Raw genomic sequence first — 22,104 nt, 5'->3', positions numbered from 1 at the left:
CAAGTGCAATGAAAGAGCATTTTGTGCATATAAAGGAAGATGGCTACTGTAAGACCTCCCTTGTGGGTGATGAACATGTGAAAGATACTGTGCATGGACCATGAAAATGAAAGGTGTACTGCAAATTCTGAGAATCACTGGGAATTGGGAGACAAATCTCAAATTAATGAGATTTGTTTGTTTGTATGTTTGTCTTGGAAGCCTTGAGAAAGGACTGGGTCTGCTTTGTATGACTTGGATATTCCTGTTCAAAGGGCTGGCTGGTCTTGGGGCTTCTGGCATTAGGTAAGAAATATTAATCTATGCACAGCTTTCTTCAAGGTACTATAAATTCCTATATAAATTAGGTTGTAGTCAATAGCTATTAAAGACGACTAAACCATCTCCTTCCCCAAAAGGAAGTAAATGTGGGTAGGAGGATAAATATGAAGGTAATGAACCTATCTTTCAGTGGCCAAAGGAATGTCTATGGTAAATTGTGTACGCAGGGTTACAATGAAATAGGTTTCTGAAGTGACACAAACACCTTCAGGTCTAGTGACAAGAAGCCTGGAGGACTTAGCCATAAATGAAACATATCTGGCACTCCTATGTGTCTGGAATCTCTATTCCATGGCATATCAAAGCAATGGCAGTAGGACAAGCTTACTTAACAGTACTGGACTTTGCATACACTGACATGTAATGGAACATGATATTGTCATTGATTCATAAATTAACCTAGACAACACTTTACTATTTCCTTTTTCCTTTTCAGGCTGTCTCTCATGCCTCGAATGGTCTCCTTCACCTTCATCTTTTAGAACCCTTGGTTTCCTTCAAAGACTCGGCTCAAGTTCTATCTTCCACATAAAGCCTTTCCTGATTCTTTCAGATGCTAATATATTCCTTCCACAAACTGCCTTGTATTCATTCTCTGTGTGTCAAACATTCACACAAACAACACACATATAGGCAAGCTCCTACAGGGCTTGAGGGTGGGAGATATTTTCCTTGTCTTTGTATCCCTAACACTTAGCTCAGTACTTAGTTCATAATACCTCACACTTAAAATAGCATTTTAAGGCTGCCAGAACTCTTTGCAAATACTATTTCGTTTTATTATTCATGAAATAAAATACATTTTATTATACATATCATACAAAGTAGGCACTTGTTATTTAGTTGTTTCAGTTGTATTTGACTCTTTGTCATCCCATTTGGGGTTTTCTTGGCAAAGATACTGGAGTGGTTTGCCATTTCCTTCTCCAGCTCATTTTACCAATGAGGAAACTAAGGCAAACAGGGTTAAGCAATATGTCCAGGGTCACCCAGCTAGTAAGTGTCTGAGACTAGATTTGAACTCAGGAAAATGAGTATTCCTGACTCCAGGCCTTTGCACCACTCTATCCATTGCGCCACCTATGGACTGACTCCTGTTATAAAAGAAATTTAAGTCAAACCATTTACTGACAGGCACAATACAACAAGGGCTCTTGGAGGGGAATATAAAAACCAGTTCAACAACCACTTAAGTACCTACTAGCTGAAGAGTACTACCAGCTGGGAAAGATACCAAAATAGATAACACATGGCTCCAACTCTCCTAAAAATTTGCAGTCTGTCAGCAGGATAGAACACATATAAAAGTAACTAACACAAAATAGAAATAGAAGGTACAACTCCAGTTCTCCAATCTAGCTAAAAAGAGGCTTAAGTGTTTTTGAACTTGCTTACCTTGAAGTCCTCCATATTTAAGGGGTGACCAATTTGGTATATTATAGCATCCTCCACCATCCTCTTGTTCTTCTGACTCACAGCGGTAGAGTAATTGGTTTAGGTCAGCCAGAGTTAATTTGGATGCTATTCTAAGTATAAGAAAATAAGTAAGGACAAATGATTATTTCATCTACCAAACTCAAATACTATAGTGTGTTTCAATATTTACATGATCCTTGATTCCATTAGCATAGGTCCTGTAGTATGTTAACCTCCAATTCATCTCCCCAAAATTAAATACTATTTTAAAGTGATTGTGGAAACCTCAGTAAGACTAACTGTACAGAAAAGCAAACTACAAAATAGCTCAACTACCTGTCAACAAAAATATAGAAAACATTGGAACTGCTACCATTGAAATGACATTTCAGCTATGTATATGTTCAGAACTGAACAAATCCAAATACAAGGACTCTAATGGATCTCAAACAACCTACCCACCCTTTGTGATTCTCATTTCTGTCCTCCCATAGTTTTCCCACAGAATACCCATCCAACATGCTAGGAGCCTTCTTTGTATTCTCTTGACATGATATGGATGCCAGTTCCAGTGGTTGTCCTTCATTTTAGCACCTGACTGGTTTTATCTCTTCCGGTCATATATTTCTCCAATTATGTCTTTTAGAGTGTCTTCCCTACAATTCCTCACTTGTAATATGTTGCAGCCTTGTTACATTCAACATATGCTGCTCCACTGCTCTTAGGGTAATCCTTAAATTTCAACTGTTTGAAAACACTATTTTACGACTAGTAGCTATTCATCACTGCCTTTGGTTTGGGAAGAAGCTTAGAATCATTAAAAGAATTATAAAATTTCCCAAAGCAATCCAACCCACTTTCCTCTTACTCAATTCAAGTTCAGCTCATCACTGTTCATTTGCAGATCTGTGTACTGTTGGAAGAGCACTAGGGTTCACATCCAAATGTTTATCATAGGACACAACACATTCACTGCTACATTCTTCAGTGTTACAAGGCTCCAGGCTTGATACAATTAGCCTAGGCCCTTGGGTTATCTGCAAAAATGAGCATCTGAAAACTCTCATCATCTATAAGGAATCTTTTTTTTTTTTGACTTGGACTTTGTTCTGGACTTCCTCCATGACAATGACAAACATCTGTGGGTGAATATTCATATCCCTGTTTCATGTCTCACTTGATATGAACAATAAAAGTGTTGAGCAGAGTGTTGTTACTCCTTAAATGAAATCTTGAAAAATTTTGACACATGCATGGGAGTTACTTTGTTGAAGGTGAGTCTTTATAGTGGAGTTTTATTCTACTAGACGAAATTATTTTTCGTAGTCAACAAAAAATAGCATAGGGGAATCTCATTTTCTATACATTTTCTAGTCAATTTTATGACTGAAAAAATGTAGCCTAATGTGGAATATCATTTATGAAAACCTGACAGTTCCCTTCAAATATTTTCTTCAAGGACAGCATTGATGCATGAATTCATGGATACATTATTGTAATAAAAAATTTGTACATATAGGTCAAGAAGGCAAAAAGATGAGGAGTTATTAATGTTTTCTTGGTCATTTTTTTGTAATAAAAAGATCCAAGATCCCCCCAAACTTCTAGTATCTTCCACTTTTTTAGATACTCTATGAATTGATCCATTAAAGGCCCCAAAAGAATGTTGCCTCCAGCATGAATGAATGCACTGGTCTAGGTGCTTTTCTCATTTTTGTTTTCTTTAGTGCTGCTGCCACTTCTTCAAGCAGCACTTTGGCATTACAGTGTAAGTGTGGTGGGTTCCACTATATGTAAACTCATCAGTTTTTAAGGATTTCACATTTAAAGCATCAAGAGTGAAATTAAAGTTTATGGAACTGTCTAAAAATTGTATGTGCTTCCTTTCCTGCCACTCTGCCAAGAACTGCCAAATTTAACTGTTTGGCAAAAATATTATAAAAGTTCTTTAGGTTGTCTTATTTTTCAATTTGGGAAAATTATTTTATTTTTTCAAATCCCCCAAGTTTTGTCTTTAAAGAGTTTTTTTTTAACTTCTTCCATGTTCTCTGTGTAGAGAACCTAACAGCATCGCAGCGAAAATGACAATGGATTTGGAGCTGGAAAACAACATCTTGAGTCTTGGCTCTGCCATTAGTAATCACCGCCACCTGGTATCTGTGTGACCCTGGGCAAGTCATGTGATCTCCATAAATCTGTTTCTTCTTTAAAATGGGATTATTAATACTTATTTGTTTCATAGAGCTGTGAGTATCAAACAAAGAAATTTATTCTTTTTTTTTCTTTTTGGTGAGGCAATTGGGGTTAAGTGACTTGCCCAGGGTCACACAGCTAGTAAGTGTCAACTGTCTGAGGCTGAATTTGAACTCAGGTCCTCCTGACTCCAAGGTTGGAGCTCTATCCACTGTGCCACCTAGCTGCCCCTGAGGAAATGTATTCTTTAAAAAATAATTTGTAAACTGTAAAGATTCAGAAAAATGCCAGCTATTTTTATTATTAATTACCTCAAGCTATTAATTGAAGAATTAATTAAGGCATGCCCCATATATTTAACAACTGACACACAGACTGTTATTTGCACACTGCTTTTTCCATCTTCCTCACTAAGAGGATGCTTGGCTCCTCAGCACAGCTAGGCTAAGAACCAATCAGGTCTGAAACAATGGCACCACAACATAGTAGTCATCATTTATGTAGCACTTTTTAATTTGGTTTTATAGGTTTTTTTTTAAAGTTTCATATCTAATTCAGTGATCTATTCCTTCTCTTTTTTATTGAAAAAGGTGTTTAGATATAAAATTTCCTCTAAGGACTACTCTGGCTGTGTCCCTAAAACTTTGGCATGTTGTCCCTGGTTTGGTATATTGGACTGGATTAATGCCCACTTGGTTTCTCCTTAGAATTCCCAATCACTATTTGGTCTGACAGTCTTCTTAGGTCTTTGTTGGAATTGTTGGGTTGCACTGCTTCCTTTGACTCATCCATGTTGGTTGGTCTCTGTATATAGCACTTTTTTATATCACAAAAGAACCAGTGCCATCAAATCCTAGCATTACTGAAAGTGCATGAAAGACGATCACTTTTGAAATCTCTGTGAAAGTATTCACCCTCTCCTCTCAATCAATCAGTCAACAAGCATTTGTTTAGCACATAATCTTGTGCAGGGCATTGGCTAGGTACTGGGGACACAAAGACAGACATGAAACTCCCTGACCTCTGGGACCATTTGAACAGAGGAGACAATATGTACATATATAAATATATATAAATAAATACCAAGTAATTTCTTGGGAGTGGGACTAAATTCAGAAAAGATCTCGTGCAAAAGGGAGCAACTGGGCTGAACTTTGAAGGAAAGAAAATTCTAAGAGGCACAGGTGACAAAGGAATCCATTCCAAGAATTGGGGACAAATTGTACAAAGGTATATAGAAAAGAAGATCAATGACTATGTTTGAAAAATAGCAAGGTTAGTTTAGATGTCTCATAGAGGTCCAAAAGTGATGTAAAGCTATAAGGTAAGAAAGGCACATCAGAATCAAGTTATAATGGGCTTTAAATGCACAGACAAGCCTGTATTTGCTGCTACAGATAATAGGGAGCCACTAGAGTTTATTGAATAGGGGGTTGATTAACATGGTCAGATCTGTAGTAGTATTAATTTGACCGTTGTGTGGAAAATTGGAGAGGGGAGAGAGACTTGAGGCAGGAGATCAATTAGGATGCTGTTGCAATAGCTGGTAAGAAGTGATAAGGACCTGGCCTTTGGTGCCAGCATTCAGGACAAACACTATTTCTCAACTTTTTTTTGTTTTTAATTACTTGCATCAGTATCTGACTTCTACTAGTTTGCAATGTTTGCATTGCAATAACGTATGCTAGCTGCATGGATTTAGTAGACTCATGGGTTTGCCCAGGATCTAAAAAAAAAAACCAAAAAACCAAAAACAAAACCAAACACAAAAACATCTGTAACATTATTTCTAGGGGAAAATGTGTTTTAGGTTCCAAACAGAAGACATAATACCCAAACTCTTACAAAGTTATTTTAAAACGAAGTCGGGGACAACACACAGCAGCAGTACATTAATACTGTAATAATCTTTAAGTAATAACTAATAACAATCTCTAAAGAATTAGCAAATTTCCTGTGATGTATGTCAAAAGCGAAACTTTTATTACTGAAGATCATAGCTCACTTTTATGTAATGATCTGCTTATAAATAACACTAGGATCACTGCTGACTAAGCAGTGGAAAGCTGTTACACAAAAGAAGGGTCAGATTTGTTCTCCTTTGCTCCAGAGGGCAGAATGGATAGAGTTTTGGTGAGGAAGATTTCATCCTGATATAAGCAAAAAGTCTGAAACACTCTGAACTATCCAAAATTGGAATAACTTGTTTGGGAAGTAGTTTCTCACTAAAGTGCTTCAAGGGAAAGTTGGAGGATTAATAGCAGTGAGAGCTAATAATAAATTGTCTAATTCAACCAATACTTTTTAGTGCTCATACCACTGGTTATTCCAATTTATGACCTATTATCCTTTCCCTTCTTTTATTTCTCACTTTTAAAATTAGTATTACAGATTTTTCTAGATGATGTACAAAAGTTGTCAATTACAGAAAAGTTTTTTAATTCTAAGATGTTTATCTTATTTATCAATTACTTACTTCTTTTGTGTGTTTACTTAATTATTGCACTTGATTTCAGGACCTGTAAGGCCTATATTTTTTAAACCTTATAGAATGCATCCTTGACAAACTGAGATACATAATAATATTATTCAAGCAGTAGAGAATCAAAATTATATTGATCGGGTAAACATTTATTAGCTATTAAAAAGTGACCAGACTTCCTTAAATAAGACATACTTACGAAACAAAAGGAATTTTTAGTATAGGATCTGCGTTGTCAACAGGAAGGCTTCCAGTTTTAAAATGAGGATTAAACTGTGTCAAATGATTTCGAAGAATGCCAACAGCCACTTGTGCATGAGGATCAAGACTAACTCTGAAAATGTTAGTGAGGAAATGATAAAATGGAGTAACTTGTTAAAAAGCAATAAGACTGACAAAAATATTTCAATCATATATACATGTACACAACATATTTAAATATTTTAAAGCAATAAACATACCTGAATATAATAACACTTCCTGGAGTTAAGTTTTCAAACTCTATTTCTTGAACATATTCATTAGGACCTTTTTTGGCAACTCCAGCTTGCTTCACAATTTTACTTTCATTAAGCTTAAAAAGAAATTAGTTAAACTTTCAAGTAAATCCATACTAATGTCATTAATATATTACATGTAATAACAGAAAGAAAAGTCATATATACCTGGATATGTTCTTTAATCTCTACTGTGATATTTGGCATTCCATTGATTGAATTCTCATCTTTTCTGTATGGACTTGTATTTCTTTCAACAGTTCTAGCCTCAAGAACAACTTCTTCAATTTTGCCTGAAAAAAAAAAATTACATTATTTTTCAGCTATAACATAACTTGGAAACAGCCATTTTTATTGTCTTTAAATTTTCTGAATTACAAGCATACAGTATTTTAGTTCCATTACAAGTTAAAAAGGAGCACTAAGAATTTGGAGATGAAAATGCAATAAAAATCACAGAACTGGAAGGACAGAAGGGCACTTAGAGGTAATCAAGTCAAATCCCTGATGCAATAAATGGATCTCCTCTGCACCTTTCAAGGTGCCATCCAGTCATGGATTGAATACTTCCAGTAACAGGGAACTCACTATCTCATAGAAGTAATCTACTTTGTTTTCAGATAGCTCAAATTGTTAAAATTTCTGAACTATTAACCCATCTTCTCAGGGGCTACAAATGAATTCCCTCTTCCACAGGATTGCTGCTTGAGATATCTGAAAATTAATCAGATTTATCTGTAGTCTCTGGGCTATTAATGACTAGTTCCTTTAACTTTTTCAAGACAGCTTTGAGTCCATTTATTACCTTAAAATACAGTGCTCTTGGTACACTATAGCCTGATTATCTTAAAATACTTCAAAACAGTCTTACCAGTACAAAGTACAGATGGATTATTGTTTCACTTTATTTGTAAACTGTGCTTTTATTAATGCCAATCAGTGTTAATAGTAGACACGAGTACAAATGTCAAATAGAATATAGTTGAGGGAAGACCCCTGGGAGTTTATCAGTAGAGACTTTCCTCCAGGTTGACATTAATGCGTTATTCAACATTTTTCAACCAACTATGAATCTGCTTATTTATACTATCATCCATACCACATTTTTCTATCTTTGTCCAAAAGGATATCACAAATTTTTTCTTATTCAGATAAACCACATTTATGGAATTTCCCTAATTCATTAGCCTAGTAATTGTTAAACAAGGAAGACCTGAATTTAGTGAACCTAACCTGGTTCCTAGTGATCTAATTCTCTAAGCTTTCATAAATTATCCACTTAATAAACCATCCCAGAATTCTTCTGGAAATTGATATTAAGCTTCTCAAATTATAATTTCTGGAATTAATCATTAAAACAAGTGGTAGTCATATGGGAGTCAATTGTATTTTATAAGGACACATTTTTAGAGGTACTTAAAAGTAAAAATTTCCCCATAGCATTTTTTCTTCATGAATTCACATAATATACTTTGGAAAAAGTCACCATTTATTAAACATTTAAAATCTTACAAATTCTATCAATGGCTGTGATGTGCAGAAAATACACATATTATTAGTTGCCTAAGCAGACTGTAACTATTTTAGTTCAGATGAGGCAGAGATCATCAGTGGGTTTTTAACTGGATTTTAAAGTATGTATATGAATAGATAGATCAGAGATACGAAATTCCAAGAGGCAGATGTGAACGAAGATAGAAAGGCATGACATCAGAAAGGATTTTTATTTTGATATTCTTTTTCAATGAACAAAAACAATCTATTTTTCTCTCCCCACCCCAGGCATGGCATTTTGAGGGAGTCTGTATACTAGTTCTGTTGAGGCAGAGGGACTGTATAGGGGACTAGGCAGTAAATGCAGGTTGGGGTAGATTACATATGGCTTTGAGTGCCAGGCTCAGGAGTCTGGGAATTTATCCTAATATACAATATGGATCACGGTTTTTGATCAAAGAGATGACATCATGAAATTGTGTAGAGGGGATTTTTGTTCAAGTACTGAAGACTCTGAGGTCCTTCACAACTCCGAGGTTCTGTTACACCTGATACTTACTGGTTGTGTGACCCTGGGTATGGCACTTCACCTTTCTAAGCCTCAGCTTCCTCATTTGTAAGATGGGAAAAATTATATTTGTAGGACCTATTTCACAGGATTCTTGTGAGGATCAAACATGATACTTTGCAACCTTTAAAATACCATATAAATGCTAGTTATTATTACTATAAGAACTATAAGTATGCCACTTTATTTATTGCCTTATATTATTCCTCAATGTCACCTTTGTTTCCTCAACTAGATTGGAAATTTCTTGAGGGTGGGTACTTTGTTTTATATTAGAACACTTTTCCAATGCTCCTAAATCCCTAAATTAGCACTGTTCTGGATATGAGTTAAAAAATTATTAAATACTTACTAATTAAAAAGATAGCTATAGTTTGGAAAGTTTGATATTGCCATTGTAACTTGATAAATGAGATTTGAAAAGTTGAATTGCTTCCCTTTGGTTGTTTTCTTAATAGTACTTTTTAAAAAAGATGGTAGAACGACATACTTATAAAAACACCCTGCCCCTAAAGGAGATAGATAATAACATAAAGAAGTAAAATTGACCTCAAAGGTCTCACTGATATGTGACAAGGTAAAATCAATGATTACAGAATGGCTCTGGATAGATTCTTATTCAAAAGAAACAGGATAGGTAAAGAGGAGTGTGAGGAAAGTCAAGATAGCATTAAGATGATATACTTAGGTGAGGAAATTCAGAAACCAGAAGAAGGAAATCATGGTGGAGAGAATTTGGGTGAAAACCAAAGGAAGAAGGAGAAATGCCTTTTTCATCAAATTATATTATAGACCTAAAGAGGAAATAGAGGAGATTGTGAAATAGATCACTAGCCTAGCATAGACACGCTACCTAGTAGTGATGGGAAACTTCAATTATCAAGGCATTTGCTGGACGTCTCTTTCTTCCAAAAGCAGTGCAATTAATAACTTCTTGACTTGCTTAATGAGAATTTGTTCCTTCAAAAAGTAGAGGGATAACAAATGGGGAATTCCATTCTGGGTCTCATTCTCAACAACAGGGAAGAATTGCTTGCAGGGGTAGATATGATGAGACCCTTATGGGGAAGTGACTACTCCCTAATACAGTTTCTGAAAGAAAAGAGGAAAACCAGGGAGTCTGACATGCACCCTAGATTTTGGAAAAACAGCTTTTAAAGAGTTCAGATGAGTAGGGAAGATCCTATAGACTAAACTTTTTAGAGGAAGCGAGTCCACGAGGGATGGGAAATTCTCAAGAATGAAATATTGAGCACACAGAAGGAAACAATTCTGACAAAAAGAAATACTGGAGTTGTCTAAAGAGACTAATGTGGATGCACAGAGAATATAGCAACCAATTAAAGATTTCAAAAAAAATATGTATAGAAGATGAAAGAGGAAGAAACATAAATACAAAGATAATGCATAATCTGTAAGACTAGTGTCAGGAGTGTTACACCTCAGAATAAGCTGAGGGTGGTGAAAAAAACTAAGGACAACAAAAAGGCTTTTTAATTTTAAAAATTGTATTAGGAGAAATAAAAGATCCAAAGAATAGACAGCACTGCTATTGGGGGGGTAGAAGACACAAAGACTACTGATGGAGATGTTCAACTCTTATTTTGTTTCTGTTTTCTAGGCCTAGGATTGTCAATGATATTTGAAAGATTGGTACACTCATGCAGGAATGAAAAAGGGTAAGTTGTCCTAATTTTCAAAAAAAGGAAGACAGTAGATTTTGCAAACTATAAAGTAGTGTCCTTAACTTCATGCGAAAATTCTGTAACAGATCATTTAAGAAACTGGTAATATCTAGAAAAGAAAGCAGTAATTAGAAATAAGCAGCATGGCTTCATCAAGAACAGACCATTCCAAACTATCCTTATTTCCTTTGCAATAGATTATTAAAGTAGTAGATAGCACTTTACATATAATATTCCATTTGATCCTTGGTCTAACTTTATGAAGTAGGTGCTTCTATGATTTCCATTTGTAAAAAGGAAGAAAAAGAAGCTGAGACAGGTTTTTACCCAGAGTCAGTCAGCATACCCAGTATGTCTTGAGTCAGAATCCAAAGTCAGGTCTTCCTAATCAAGCGCAGGACTTCATCAACTATGCTATGCAAAGTCTTACACGTGACTTTAAAAAAAAATCATAAGTGTAAAATACGGGAGGTGTGCTTGGACAGCAGAAAAAGACCTGAGGTAGTCTTATGCCTAACTTCAAGCTCAATGAGTCAGCAATGGGCTATCACAGTGAAAAAGCCCTGATATCTCGGGCTGAATTAAGAGGCTCAGAGTTCTCAGGAACCAGGTTATATTTCCAGTGTCCTCTGCCCTGGTCAGACTTCATCTGGAGTCCTGTGTTCAGTTGTAGGACCACAGTTTAGAAGGATCCATGATCCAGAGTAGGAAAGACAGGATAATAAATAACTGAATCACTGTGAAACAGAGATTGACTAAAAGAACTGGAGAGGTTTAACTCAGAGAAGAAAAGACTCACAGGTGAAATGATAGCTGTGTATCTGAAGAGCTATCATCCAGAGGACAAATAAGACTTGTTTACTTGGCTCCAAATGGCAGAACCAGAGCACCATGTGGAAGTTTCACAGAAATAAATTTAGGCTAATGTCGAGAAAAACTTCCTAACCCTCAGAGCTGTCTCAAAGTGGAATGGACTGCCATTGAAGGAATGGGTTTTCCCTTATTAGATGTCTTGGTAGAGAGGTTGGATGTCTACTTGTTGGATATGTTATAGTGGAGCCTCTTTTTCAGGTATGTGCTGGATTAAATCCCAGTCTGATTAAACCCCTTCCAACTCCAAAATTCTGTGCTATATAAATCCAAAGATAATAAAATAAATAAAAGTCTGGTGGCAAATCTGGAGTGAAGTAAAAGCCTAAGGGTGAAGTTCTCTAATGGAAAAATATTGCTGTAATTATTTAAACATATTATTAATTGTTATTTATTTATTTATTAATTATTTAAACACATTAAACATATTTAAACATAAACACAATTATTTAAACAACTTGAACTGTGTTACCTGGGATGCACATTTGAGGAACTTCTTTGCTGTAAAATGATGTCTTAGGATTCCTGAATGCAGTTCGAGACACAGCCACTACAGACTGATGGATACTAGGTGAGTGTCTTGTTACTGCTACTATGTCTTCATCAACTTGATCAACATACACCTGATTTTAAGTAAATAAAACAATAAATTATCTACTTTCCCAAGAAGTTTAGCCTTAGTGTAAATAAATCTTTTAAATTATAGCAATAATAGGGGCAGCTAGGTGGTGCAGTAGATAGAGCACTGGTCCTGGAGTCAGGACAACCTGAGTTCAAATCCAGCCTCAGACACTTGACACTTAACTAGCTATGTGACCCTGGGCAAGTCACTTAACCCAATTGCCTTGCAAAAACAAACAAATTATAGCAATAATCTAATTCTATACCTGAATAAAACCTTTAGCTCCAAGCTCTTGGTGTAACTTATTAATGGCCCGTCTTGCAGCAATAATTCCACTTTGGAGGTTAACTTCACTTGAATTTGAAGGAGATGCATGAGGATTCCACTTAGTATAAAACCTTTCTTCAGACACTACAGAAATCTACACAAAGGCAAAATATATATATATATATATTATATATATACACACACACACACACACATATATATATACATATACACACACATATATAGGTATACATTAAGAAAAATGATGACTCTTCAAAAATTAGAATTCAAGTTATCTCACAATAAGTGCAAAGCAAATACATGGTGTGAATATTAAAGAACATATCATTAAGAAATTAGAAGAGAAACAGATCACATAGTTTTTATTGCTATGGGTAGGAAATACATTCTTAACCTAACAAGGGATATAGCTAATTTCAAAAGATAGACAATTTTGATCACATGAAGCCGAAATGCTTTTGCCCAAATAAAATCAATGTCTTTAGGATAAAAAGAGAAGTTGTTGAATGGGAAAAATCTTTTTACCAAATTTCTTTCATAAGGGTTGGTATTCAAGATATACAGACAACTAACAAATATAAAAAACTAAAAATGAAAGCCATTTCTCAATGGAAAAGTGGTCAAACGATATGAACGAAGAATTCTCGAAGAAAATTGCAAATTATTAATAACCACAGAAAAGAATGCTCTGAATCCCTAATAAGAGAAATACAAATCTTAAGGTTTTTACTTCTCATCCAGCAAATTGGCAAAGATGGTAAAAGATGGAAATAGTCCATGTTGGAGGGGTTGTATAAAGATAGGAACACTAATACATTACTGGTGAAGCTGTGAATCAGTATAACCATTTTATAAAGCAACTGGAATTATGTGAATAAAATAACTAAAATGTTCTTAACTGTTGACCCAGATATTCCACTACTAGGCATATACCCCAAGGAGGTCACTGACAAAAAACACGAAAGGACCCATATACACCAAAATAGTAGCATTTTTTGTGATAGCAAAGAACTGGAAAGAATTTAGATGCCCATCAACTGCGGAATAACTAACCAAACAGTGGTACATAAATATAATGGGATGTTACCATGCCGTAAAAAATGAAAAAGAGAATACATAGGAGTTTGGAAAGACTTACATGAATTGATGGAAAATGAAACAAGTAGTGCCGAGAAAACAATACACACAATGACTATTAACAATCAACAATGTAAAAGGAAGGAACAATGGCCACAAAACAACTGAAAATGAATGTTGTAAAATTATAAAGAACAAGCTTGACCTTTAAATAAGAGATATAAATACACACCTTTCTCTACTCCTTTTTAGAGGTGGAAGGGATGACAACAAATGTGAAGCACTGAATATATTGTTATACTTTTTCTATGCACTGATCAAATTTACTGAATTTTTAAGGGATGTAAAAACAAAAGACAACAATAAAATTTGTTTTAAAAAAAGAATCACCATAAAAAGAATCAAGACAATTTATTATGCTAATATATTTATAAAATTGTATATTAAAATGAACACATACACACCTGATGAGGTACTAATTCATCATAGCCTCTAGCACTTCCACTAGCACAACAAGCCATGGAAACAATTGTGGAACTTGGGAGAGCATCATATGCTGACCGATGCTAGGGGAAAAAAGGTATTTTCTTTCAGAGCTATACACAGTGTCATCACAGAAAGATAACTGCACAACATTAAGGTTTCATATAGACTTTTTTTTTTTACCAATCAATTAGCAACATTTATTATAAGTACCCATTATGTCAATGTCACAAACCCTCAACAGTATCTGATGATCTGATCCTTTACAAATTTTGAAATCTAGAAAATCAGTTAACTACATATGACATTTAACAAAAACAACTTAACATAAGAAACAGATCAGATACTTACCACAATAGGACATTCATTATCGTGTGTAATATCCATGAACAGAGCATGTGCAATAGCAGGCATTAAAGGTCTCAAACATGGTTGAACAAAGGATCCAACAGGTTCTCCTCCATATCGGTAAACTAGTCTGCCCTCTTCATGACTATTATAAGCACTCATTGCCTCTGCAGTGAAAAAACACACACTGACAATTTGTTCAAGCAACTTTCAAGAAAATATTAATAATTCTCACTGCCAATATGAATACCATGCAGTCTACACGAAGAGTAAAACTACTTTAAGAGTAATCAAGGGTTTAGATTTTTAAAATAAACTTGAATATTTAACAGGTAGGAGATATGTTTACAAAATTTTACTGAAAATAAATGTTTCATATAAAGTGAATATTCTGCATTCATGAAAGATTTGGCTGCAAGGTGGCTAGTAAAAGAAACTCAAGGATACCACCAGGCTTCAAGGTGGGAGATATTTAAGAAAAGTCAAGCATTTTTTTTCAGCTACCAAATGATTTGGATCTTTTGTTTTAAATCATGTACATTCATAAATAATGAATCTCATTGATTGCTCCAAATGATCTTTCAATTTAAAACGAGGTACCTTATTCTATAGCAGGAATATGTTACTGAGGACATATTCCTACAATAAACTGTAAGCTTAATTCCAATTGTCCTTAGTCATTACTTTAAATAACTACAAGACCTTTTTATTTTAATTAACTGCATTACAACCTGCTAAGCAATGTGCATGACTAACAAATGCCTTTTCATCAACTAAACTAATAACATGCATGCTTTTTAGACCAAAAAAAAAAAATAATTACACTACAGCAAGCCTACCTCTTATTAAGGAGCTAATGCCCAGTCTAGTCACAAAGATATTGTCCAGCTCCTCACTTCCTGTGAACAGCTCAGCCACTACATACAAATTGGGCTGTAATTTCCTAGCAGCATCAAGCATATACTACAAAAAGCATGACCATAAAAGCAAGAGAAGCGGGTGAGTAGAGCAAGAAAAATAAAAAGAACATGAGACCAGGCATAGATTAGACACAGGGAATTGCCACGCAGCAGGACAAAACGGAAAGCCAAATGAATTTAAATATATGTATGTATGGAAATGACAAAGAAACCCAACACACACACAGCCAGTATGAGAATTAATCAATATATGCAGCCAAAGAAGAAAAAAAATTAGAATTTACAACAGACATAAGGATACAAGGGGAAAAAAAGAAAAAGAAAGAGAATGTTAGTGTCACATTGAAAAATATCAATCATAATGCCATCCTGCATGGCTTCCCATTGATTTTTATACCTCTAATCAGACTGGTAATTCCCAGGCGATTGACAAAGACATTGTCGAGGTACTCACTGCCCGTGAAGAGTTCAGCTATCACATAAAGATTAGGTCTGACTGACCTGGCTGCAGCCAGCATCTCCTACAGATTGTAATAAACTTTTAAAGTCTCTTAACAAACACAACCTGCACTTGTGCAGGGGCACACCTGAAGCTAGTGCGAGCCAGGTAGCTAATTCTAACCCAGTAATCAGTTATCAGGCTTCTGCAGGAAAACATTTACCAGAATACATGTAGAAAGGCTAATGAATACACTGAATTCTACTAACAAGTAATAAGGAGAACCCACATTCTAATCATGTATTAAGGGATTTAAAGTAGACTTTTGTAACAATTTCAAATTATAAGCAAAAAATTTAAGTTTTAATTATATGAACTGATGCGTACATACATACATACACACACATATACATACATATGTTTTTAGCACCATTATCAAGAGGCATCTTTATATGCTTCTCTTCTTTGAGGATATATCATAAAAATTCTTTATTAAAAATTTTTTTGGATTAGACTTGTGATTTCATTGGTGTGGAAAACTCGAGGTAAGGAATTCTCTCTTCTAATGCAGTCTGGCACCTTTTCTGCCAGTTACAGTCTTTAACTGTTGCCTGGGGACACTGAGAGGCTAAGTGACATGCCCTGGATTACACAACAAGTGTGGTTTAAGAAGTGGGACTTATATCCAGGCCTTCCTGACTCCAAGGACCACTCTCTATTCACTATACCACACTCTTTCCAGTAAAAAAAAAAAAGATAGTAGAAGTTAAGATTATGGATATACAAACCTCTAAATAATACTATACAAGTTAAAGTAATGGTTACTGGTGGGCTGCCAAAATATACATCAGCCTGCAGAAAAATGACAGGCTCCTAAGAATAGGTAAATACATAGGAAATTTGCAAAACTGCACTAGATGATAATAGCTAGCATTTATATAGTGCTTTAAGATTTGCAAAGTACTTCACAAATATTATTTCATTTTTATCTTTACAACCACCCTGAGAGGTATGTCATATTATTATCCCCATTTCACAGATGAGGAAATTGAGGCAGACAAAGGTTAAGTGACTTGTTTAGGGTCAGATAGCTAGTGTTTGGGGCAGGATTTGAATTCAGGTCTTCCTGATTACAGGCCCCATGCTCTACCCACTACCTAGCTGCCTTAACAGTTTCAAATGCTGGCTGTGGCTCAAGGGGACTTGCTAAAAGCCCAAAGCAGAAGGCAGACAATAGAACTATTAATGCTTATACTTATATTTACATGATAATAAGAAAATTAAGTCAGTATGACAATATAACTGGTTTCAAAATATGTTAGAATTACTGTTACAACTGATGGTCCTTCTTTATAAACAGTCAATCATCAAGAGATAGGACATCAGTTCCATTTTGAAATAGGTTCTACATTAAAACCCAAATAGAATTTAATATCTTAGTCATTTCATCTTACAGTGTTGTAGAAATATATTAAAAGAATAATTCTGGCTAGATATGAGATACATGTATGATATTAGGAAATTAATGGTGTGAAGATTAATGACCTTTATATTTTTTGTGGTGGCTATACTGACAAAAAAGGACCATCAATTCTGTTTAAGTCTTTTATTGGTACTGTTACAGTGTTTGCATATGTGTGTGTTTATATAAATACAAGCATACATAAAACTGTAACTCAACATATATATGCATATGTATATATATGTGTGTATACACACACACACACACACACACACATATATAATATATATAAAAGATGTCATTAGCATGGATACTCCCTCAACCAGTTAGACTGTGACTTGCTTATATCTCTTCAATCACTATTTAAACAACAAAATAACTCTTCAGTATTAAGTCAGAAATTTCCCCTTAGGAAAATCCAGGTGGGGAAAGAGGGAGAGACCTATATACTTGAATAAATATTGCAATGTAGAATATGCTACACAGTATTATAATGTTAAGAAAATGCTAAAAGCAACCTAGAAATATTCAACTAAAAATCAAGCATAAATTGCTAGTACTTAGCAAATTATCAACAAACTATATTGCTTAAGGATGTTTTTTCCTACTATTCAGAAGTTAAATTGAAAATATCAATTTGTAGACATTTTATAAAGTTACAATACTATCACAAAATCAACTAATAAACCAAGGTAAACAAAGTACCCAATCATTAAAAGCCAGCACATTATTTTTTGCTTTAAATATTTTTCCCCTAGTTTTCCTGAATTTTTTTTATAATAGATATGTTTTAGTTTCCTGTACCTCAGCTACATGAAGAGGCGTTGAGTGGCAGTTATCCAGGCGTACTCCCTGGAAATAAGTGGCAGTTATTTCAGTATATTTTTTCATGTGAGCCCAAAGGTATGGACAGTCTTCTGGTTTATTTCCATAGCGTAATTTCACACTGTCACCCCAGCAAATGAGCTCTCTCCTCAGATAAACTTCTGAACCTGTAAAAAAGAGAACTTGTTTTCATAAGTACAAAAATATGAATCAATCACCAATCACTTATTTGGTACTTACTATGTTCTAGGTACTGTGTTAAATGTTGGTGATTTTAAAAAAAAAAGCAGGGGCAGCTAGGTGGCACAGTGGATAGAACACTGGCCCTGAAGTCAGGAGGACCTGAGTTCAAATCCAGCCTCAGACCAAACAAACACTTGACACTTACTAGCTGTGTAACCCTGGGCAAGTCGCTTAACCCCAATTGCCTTAAAGAAAAAAAAAAGCAACACAGGTCTCTGTCCTCAAGGACTTTACTTTCTAATGAGGGAGATATTATGAACATAAGAGGTATAAAGAAGATATATACAACAATACAAGGTAACCCTTAGAGGAGAGGGCAGGTGGAGACAGGGAGAGGTCTCCTGAAAAAGATGGTGTTTAAACTGAGTCTTGAGGGAAGGCACAGATTCTAAGAGGCAGAGGGGGGAAGGGAGAATATTCAGAGCAGAAAGATAGTCAATAGAAAGTCATGGAGGGAAGAGATGAGATATTGTGTGTGAGGGACATTAAGAATGCCAGTTTGGCTGGCCTGTAGGGTATGTGGAGGGCAGTGATATGAAATAAAACTGGAAAGAGAATAACAAGCCAAGTTGTGAAGAGTTTTAATGCCAAAGTTTATATTTGAACCTAGGAGGTAATATGGAACCACTGGAATTAATTGAAAGTTTTGGGTAGGAGGAAGGGAGGTTATTTGTATGAGACTTGGTTGGACTTCTTTAGGAAAATCACTTTGGCAGTTCTGGGGATATTGACTACAATGGGTAAAGACTTGAGGCATCGAAACTGAATAGAAGACTATTCCAATAGTACAAGTGAGAGGTGATGAGGGGCAGAAATGGGATGGTGGATATATCAGTGATGAGGAGACTCAAAGGAGAGATAGAGGGGATAGAAACCACAAGATTTGGCAAATAACCAAAATGTTATGTGAGTGAGATTGAGGATGACACCAAATTTGGGAACCTAAGTGACTGAAAGGATGGTGGTGTCTTTGACAGTGATAATGAAGTTTAGAAGAGAGGAAGATTTAGAGGGAGAAGAGGTAGGAAGATAATGAGTCTTGTTTGGGTCATATTGAGTTTGATATATGCCTACAAGATATGCAGTTTGAAACATCTAACAGTTGGTGATATGAGACTATATGTCAAGAAAAAGACTAGAGATTGATACAGAGAACTGAGATTCATCTGCACAGAGGTGATAAATGAATCCATGGAAGCTAATGAGATCACCAAGAGTAATAATAATAATAATAATAATAATAATAATAAAGATGATGATGATGATATTTTTATATAGCATCTATGTGCCAGGCTCTGCCCTAAGTGCTTTACAAATATTATCTCATTTGATCCTTGTAACAACCCTGGGAGGTATATATTATTACTCCCATTTTACAATTGAAGAAACTGAGGCAAATAGAAATTTAAGTGACTTGCCCAGGACTACTCAGCTGGTAACTGTCTGAGGCCAAATTTGAACCCAGGTCTTTTTGACTCTAGGTTCAGCACTTTATGTAGTATACTACCTAGCTGCCCCAGGGAGAGAAATGGTAAGACCTCAATTTAATTCTTATACATGTCATGTTACTCTTTAATTAAAAAATCTTCAAAGGCTCCTCATTGCCTACTGAGTAAAGTTCAACTTCATCTCCCTGTCACTCAAGGTTGTCTTACCATGTGGTGCCATTGTACATATTTAGCTCTATCTCAACTCATACACTCTCCTCCTCACAGCCTGTACTCCAACCAGACTGGATTATTTTCTTCTTGCCTGCTAAATTCCGTCCTATCCTTTAACACCCAACTCAAATTTTTCCTCCTCTAGGAAGCCTTCTCAGACCTCATCTCCCATTGGTGATGATTTTTCATTACTGACTATAACACAAAAAGCTTTATTTTGTAATTCTTTAATGTGCTTAATACGTAACATTATGTATTATACTATTCCCCACTTAAATTATAACCTCTATGAAGGCAGAGATAATTTTATCTGAAAATATCTTCCCAAGTACTTAGCACATAGACTTGTATATGGATGGCATTTTAATACATGTTTTCTGAATCAATCAACAAACAACATTTATTAAGTTCCCACTATGTGCCAGGCATTGTGCTAAGTATTAGGGATAAAAGTACAAAGAATGAAACCATCTCTACTCACAAGGAACTTATAATGAGGGAGACAATGAGTACACACATAATTATTTACAGCATAACGAGTAGTTAAATAAAACCACTTTTGGAAGGAGTATACAAGCATTTGGTGGGAGGAGGGTCTCAAACAGAAAGGCTTCATATAGAAGACTGTGCTTGAGCTTCATCTTCATGGAAAAGAGGGATTCTATGAGGTGAAGGTTAAGGAGGGAGAATCCTATATGAGGAACAGAGAGAGGCCAGTTTGACTGAATCAGCATGCAGAAGGAGGAGTAATGTCCAATGAGGTTGAAAGGTAGTTTGGTTCCAGACTGTGAAGGGGTTTGAATGTATATTGATATGTTATGTTAGTATTATCTGGGATAAACAAAGGATCTGAGCATGAAATGAAAAATACATTTGAGTATGTATAGTACCTTTTCTTTGAATGATAAAAACATTTCATTGTTTTAACAACTTTATACCAGTGGAAAGAATCAGAATTCCAACTAATACATAAGAGAGACAATAAAAGGAGCAAAATTATGAAGGTAAGTAATAGTCACTGATTCAAAACTGGGAATAGCTGCATAGGCATGAACATGATATAAATCTACTCTAACCCCTAAATGTGTGTGTGTGTGTGTGTGTGTGTGTGTGTGTGTGTGTGTAGTTGAAGTTGTCAGAAATATAATATGGATCAATTCTTATATGAAGTTTCTAGGTTTTCCGGAGTCTATCATCATGCTCTAAATACAGGAAGTTCTTAACACACATTTAATGTTGTCTTTATGAGGTTGGTAGGTAAATAAACAGCCGACTATTATACAAAAAACATAAAGTAATATAGTCAAAACCCTGAGTTAAATAGGAGATCCATTCTTGAAAAACAGCTTTATAACTTACAATTATGTAACTGGAAACACTAAGTCTACAGAAAATTGAGGCTTAGGAGATATCCAGGTTATTTAACTTTAGTAAAATGTTTTAACATTTAATAACTTTATTAATTCCCAAACTAGATAGCTCACAAAATGAGAGAGAAAAGGATTGCTGAAGATGGTTAAGGAAAAGTAAGAAGTGTTGGGAAGTTGGCTCAGTCTCCCTTCTGTCTCTCAAACATAAAACAAGAAGGGAACTTGCTCTTTTGAAAATGGTGTCTAAAAGACAAGGAAGGGGCAGTTAGGTGGCACAGTGGATAGAGCACCAGCCTTGGATTCAGGAGGACCTGAGTTCAAATCTGGCCTTAGACACATAACACTTACTAGCTGTGTGACCCTGGACAAGTCACTTAACCCCATCCCACTGTCTAGTCAAAAAAAAAAAAAGAAAAGAAAAAGAGAAGGGAGTATACCCTGCTTCAAGACTACTCCTGGAAAACCTATGACAGAAGAAATTGATGGGTAAAAGGCACTGGCAGAATGGACAATGAATATAATTTTGATCACAAATATCTCAGGCTCATATTGCATGAATTGAAGATTAGTGGCTTTAAAGCAATGGAAAAAAATGCAAACACCACCCTGTTAAGCCTTATAACTATTTATAATTTACCCCAAATTAGTTAGAAATCGGAATGCCTAACACCTGAGATCTTTGAGAAGGTTAATTTTGTCTAAGATAGGAGATAGAAGGAAACTCTGAAACATGGAGACATTTAAGGAAATGGCTGGGTTGTGTGGAAAGTGGGAGTCTTTGAACAAAGAGAAGACAGCATGAAGCTACTAAGTACTATGTGGAAACAGTTAAGAAGTGAA

The 22,104-nt window shown here is 35.2% G+C and overlaps 1 protein-coding gene across 3 annotated transcripts in view; it reads right to left on the bottom strand.

Moving 5' to 3' along the window:
* Positions 1-22,104, bottom strand: part of AGL (amylo-alpha-1, 6-glucosidase, 4-alpha-glucanotransferase) — a 79,634-nt gene that overhangs the window by 26,665 nt on the left and 30,865 nt on the right. For all 3 annotated transcript variants that reach the window (XM_027868261.1, XM_027868260.1, XM_027868262.1), the window contains exons 12-21: positions 17,970-18,157; positions 15,184-15,307; positions 14,348-14,511; positions 13,978-14,079; positions 12,414-12,569; positions 11,999-12,149; positions 7,078-7,202; positions 6,874-6,986; positions 6,612-6,746; positions 1,717-1,847 (exon numbers count right to left, since the gene is read on the bottom strand). In XM_027868261.1, the coding sequence (XP_027724062.1) occupies positions 1,717-1,847; positions 6,612-6,746; positions 6,874-6,986; positions 7,078-7,202; positions 11,999-12,149; positions 12,414-12,569; positions 13,978-14,079; positions 14,348-14,511; positions 15,184-15,307; positions 17,970-18,157 (1,389 nt within the window). The remainder of the gene's footprint in view (positions 1-1,716; positions 1,848-6,611; positions 6,747-6,873; positions 6,987-7,077; positions 7,203-11,998; positions 12,150-12,413; positions 12,570-13,977; positions 14,080-14,347; positions 14,512-15,183; positions 15,308-17,969; positions 18,158-22,104) is intronic.

This window comes from Vombatus ursinus, unplaced genomic scaffold (genome assembly GCF_900497805.2).
Source record: "Vombatus ursinus unplaced genomic scaffold, bare-nosed wombat genome assembly UNPS02014787.1, whole genome shotgun sequence".
NCBI lineage: Eukaryota > Metazoa > Chordata > Mammalia > Diprotodontia > Vombatidae > Vombatus > Vombatus ursinus.
This window is presented reverse-complemented; position numbering and strand designations above follow the sequence as displayed.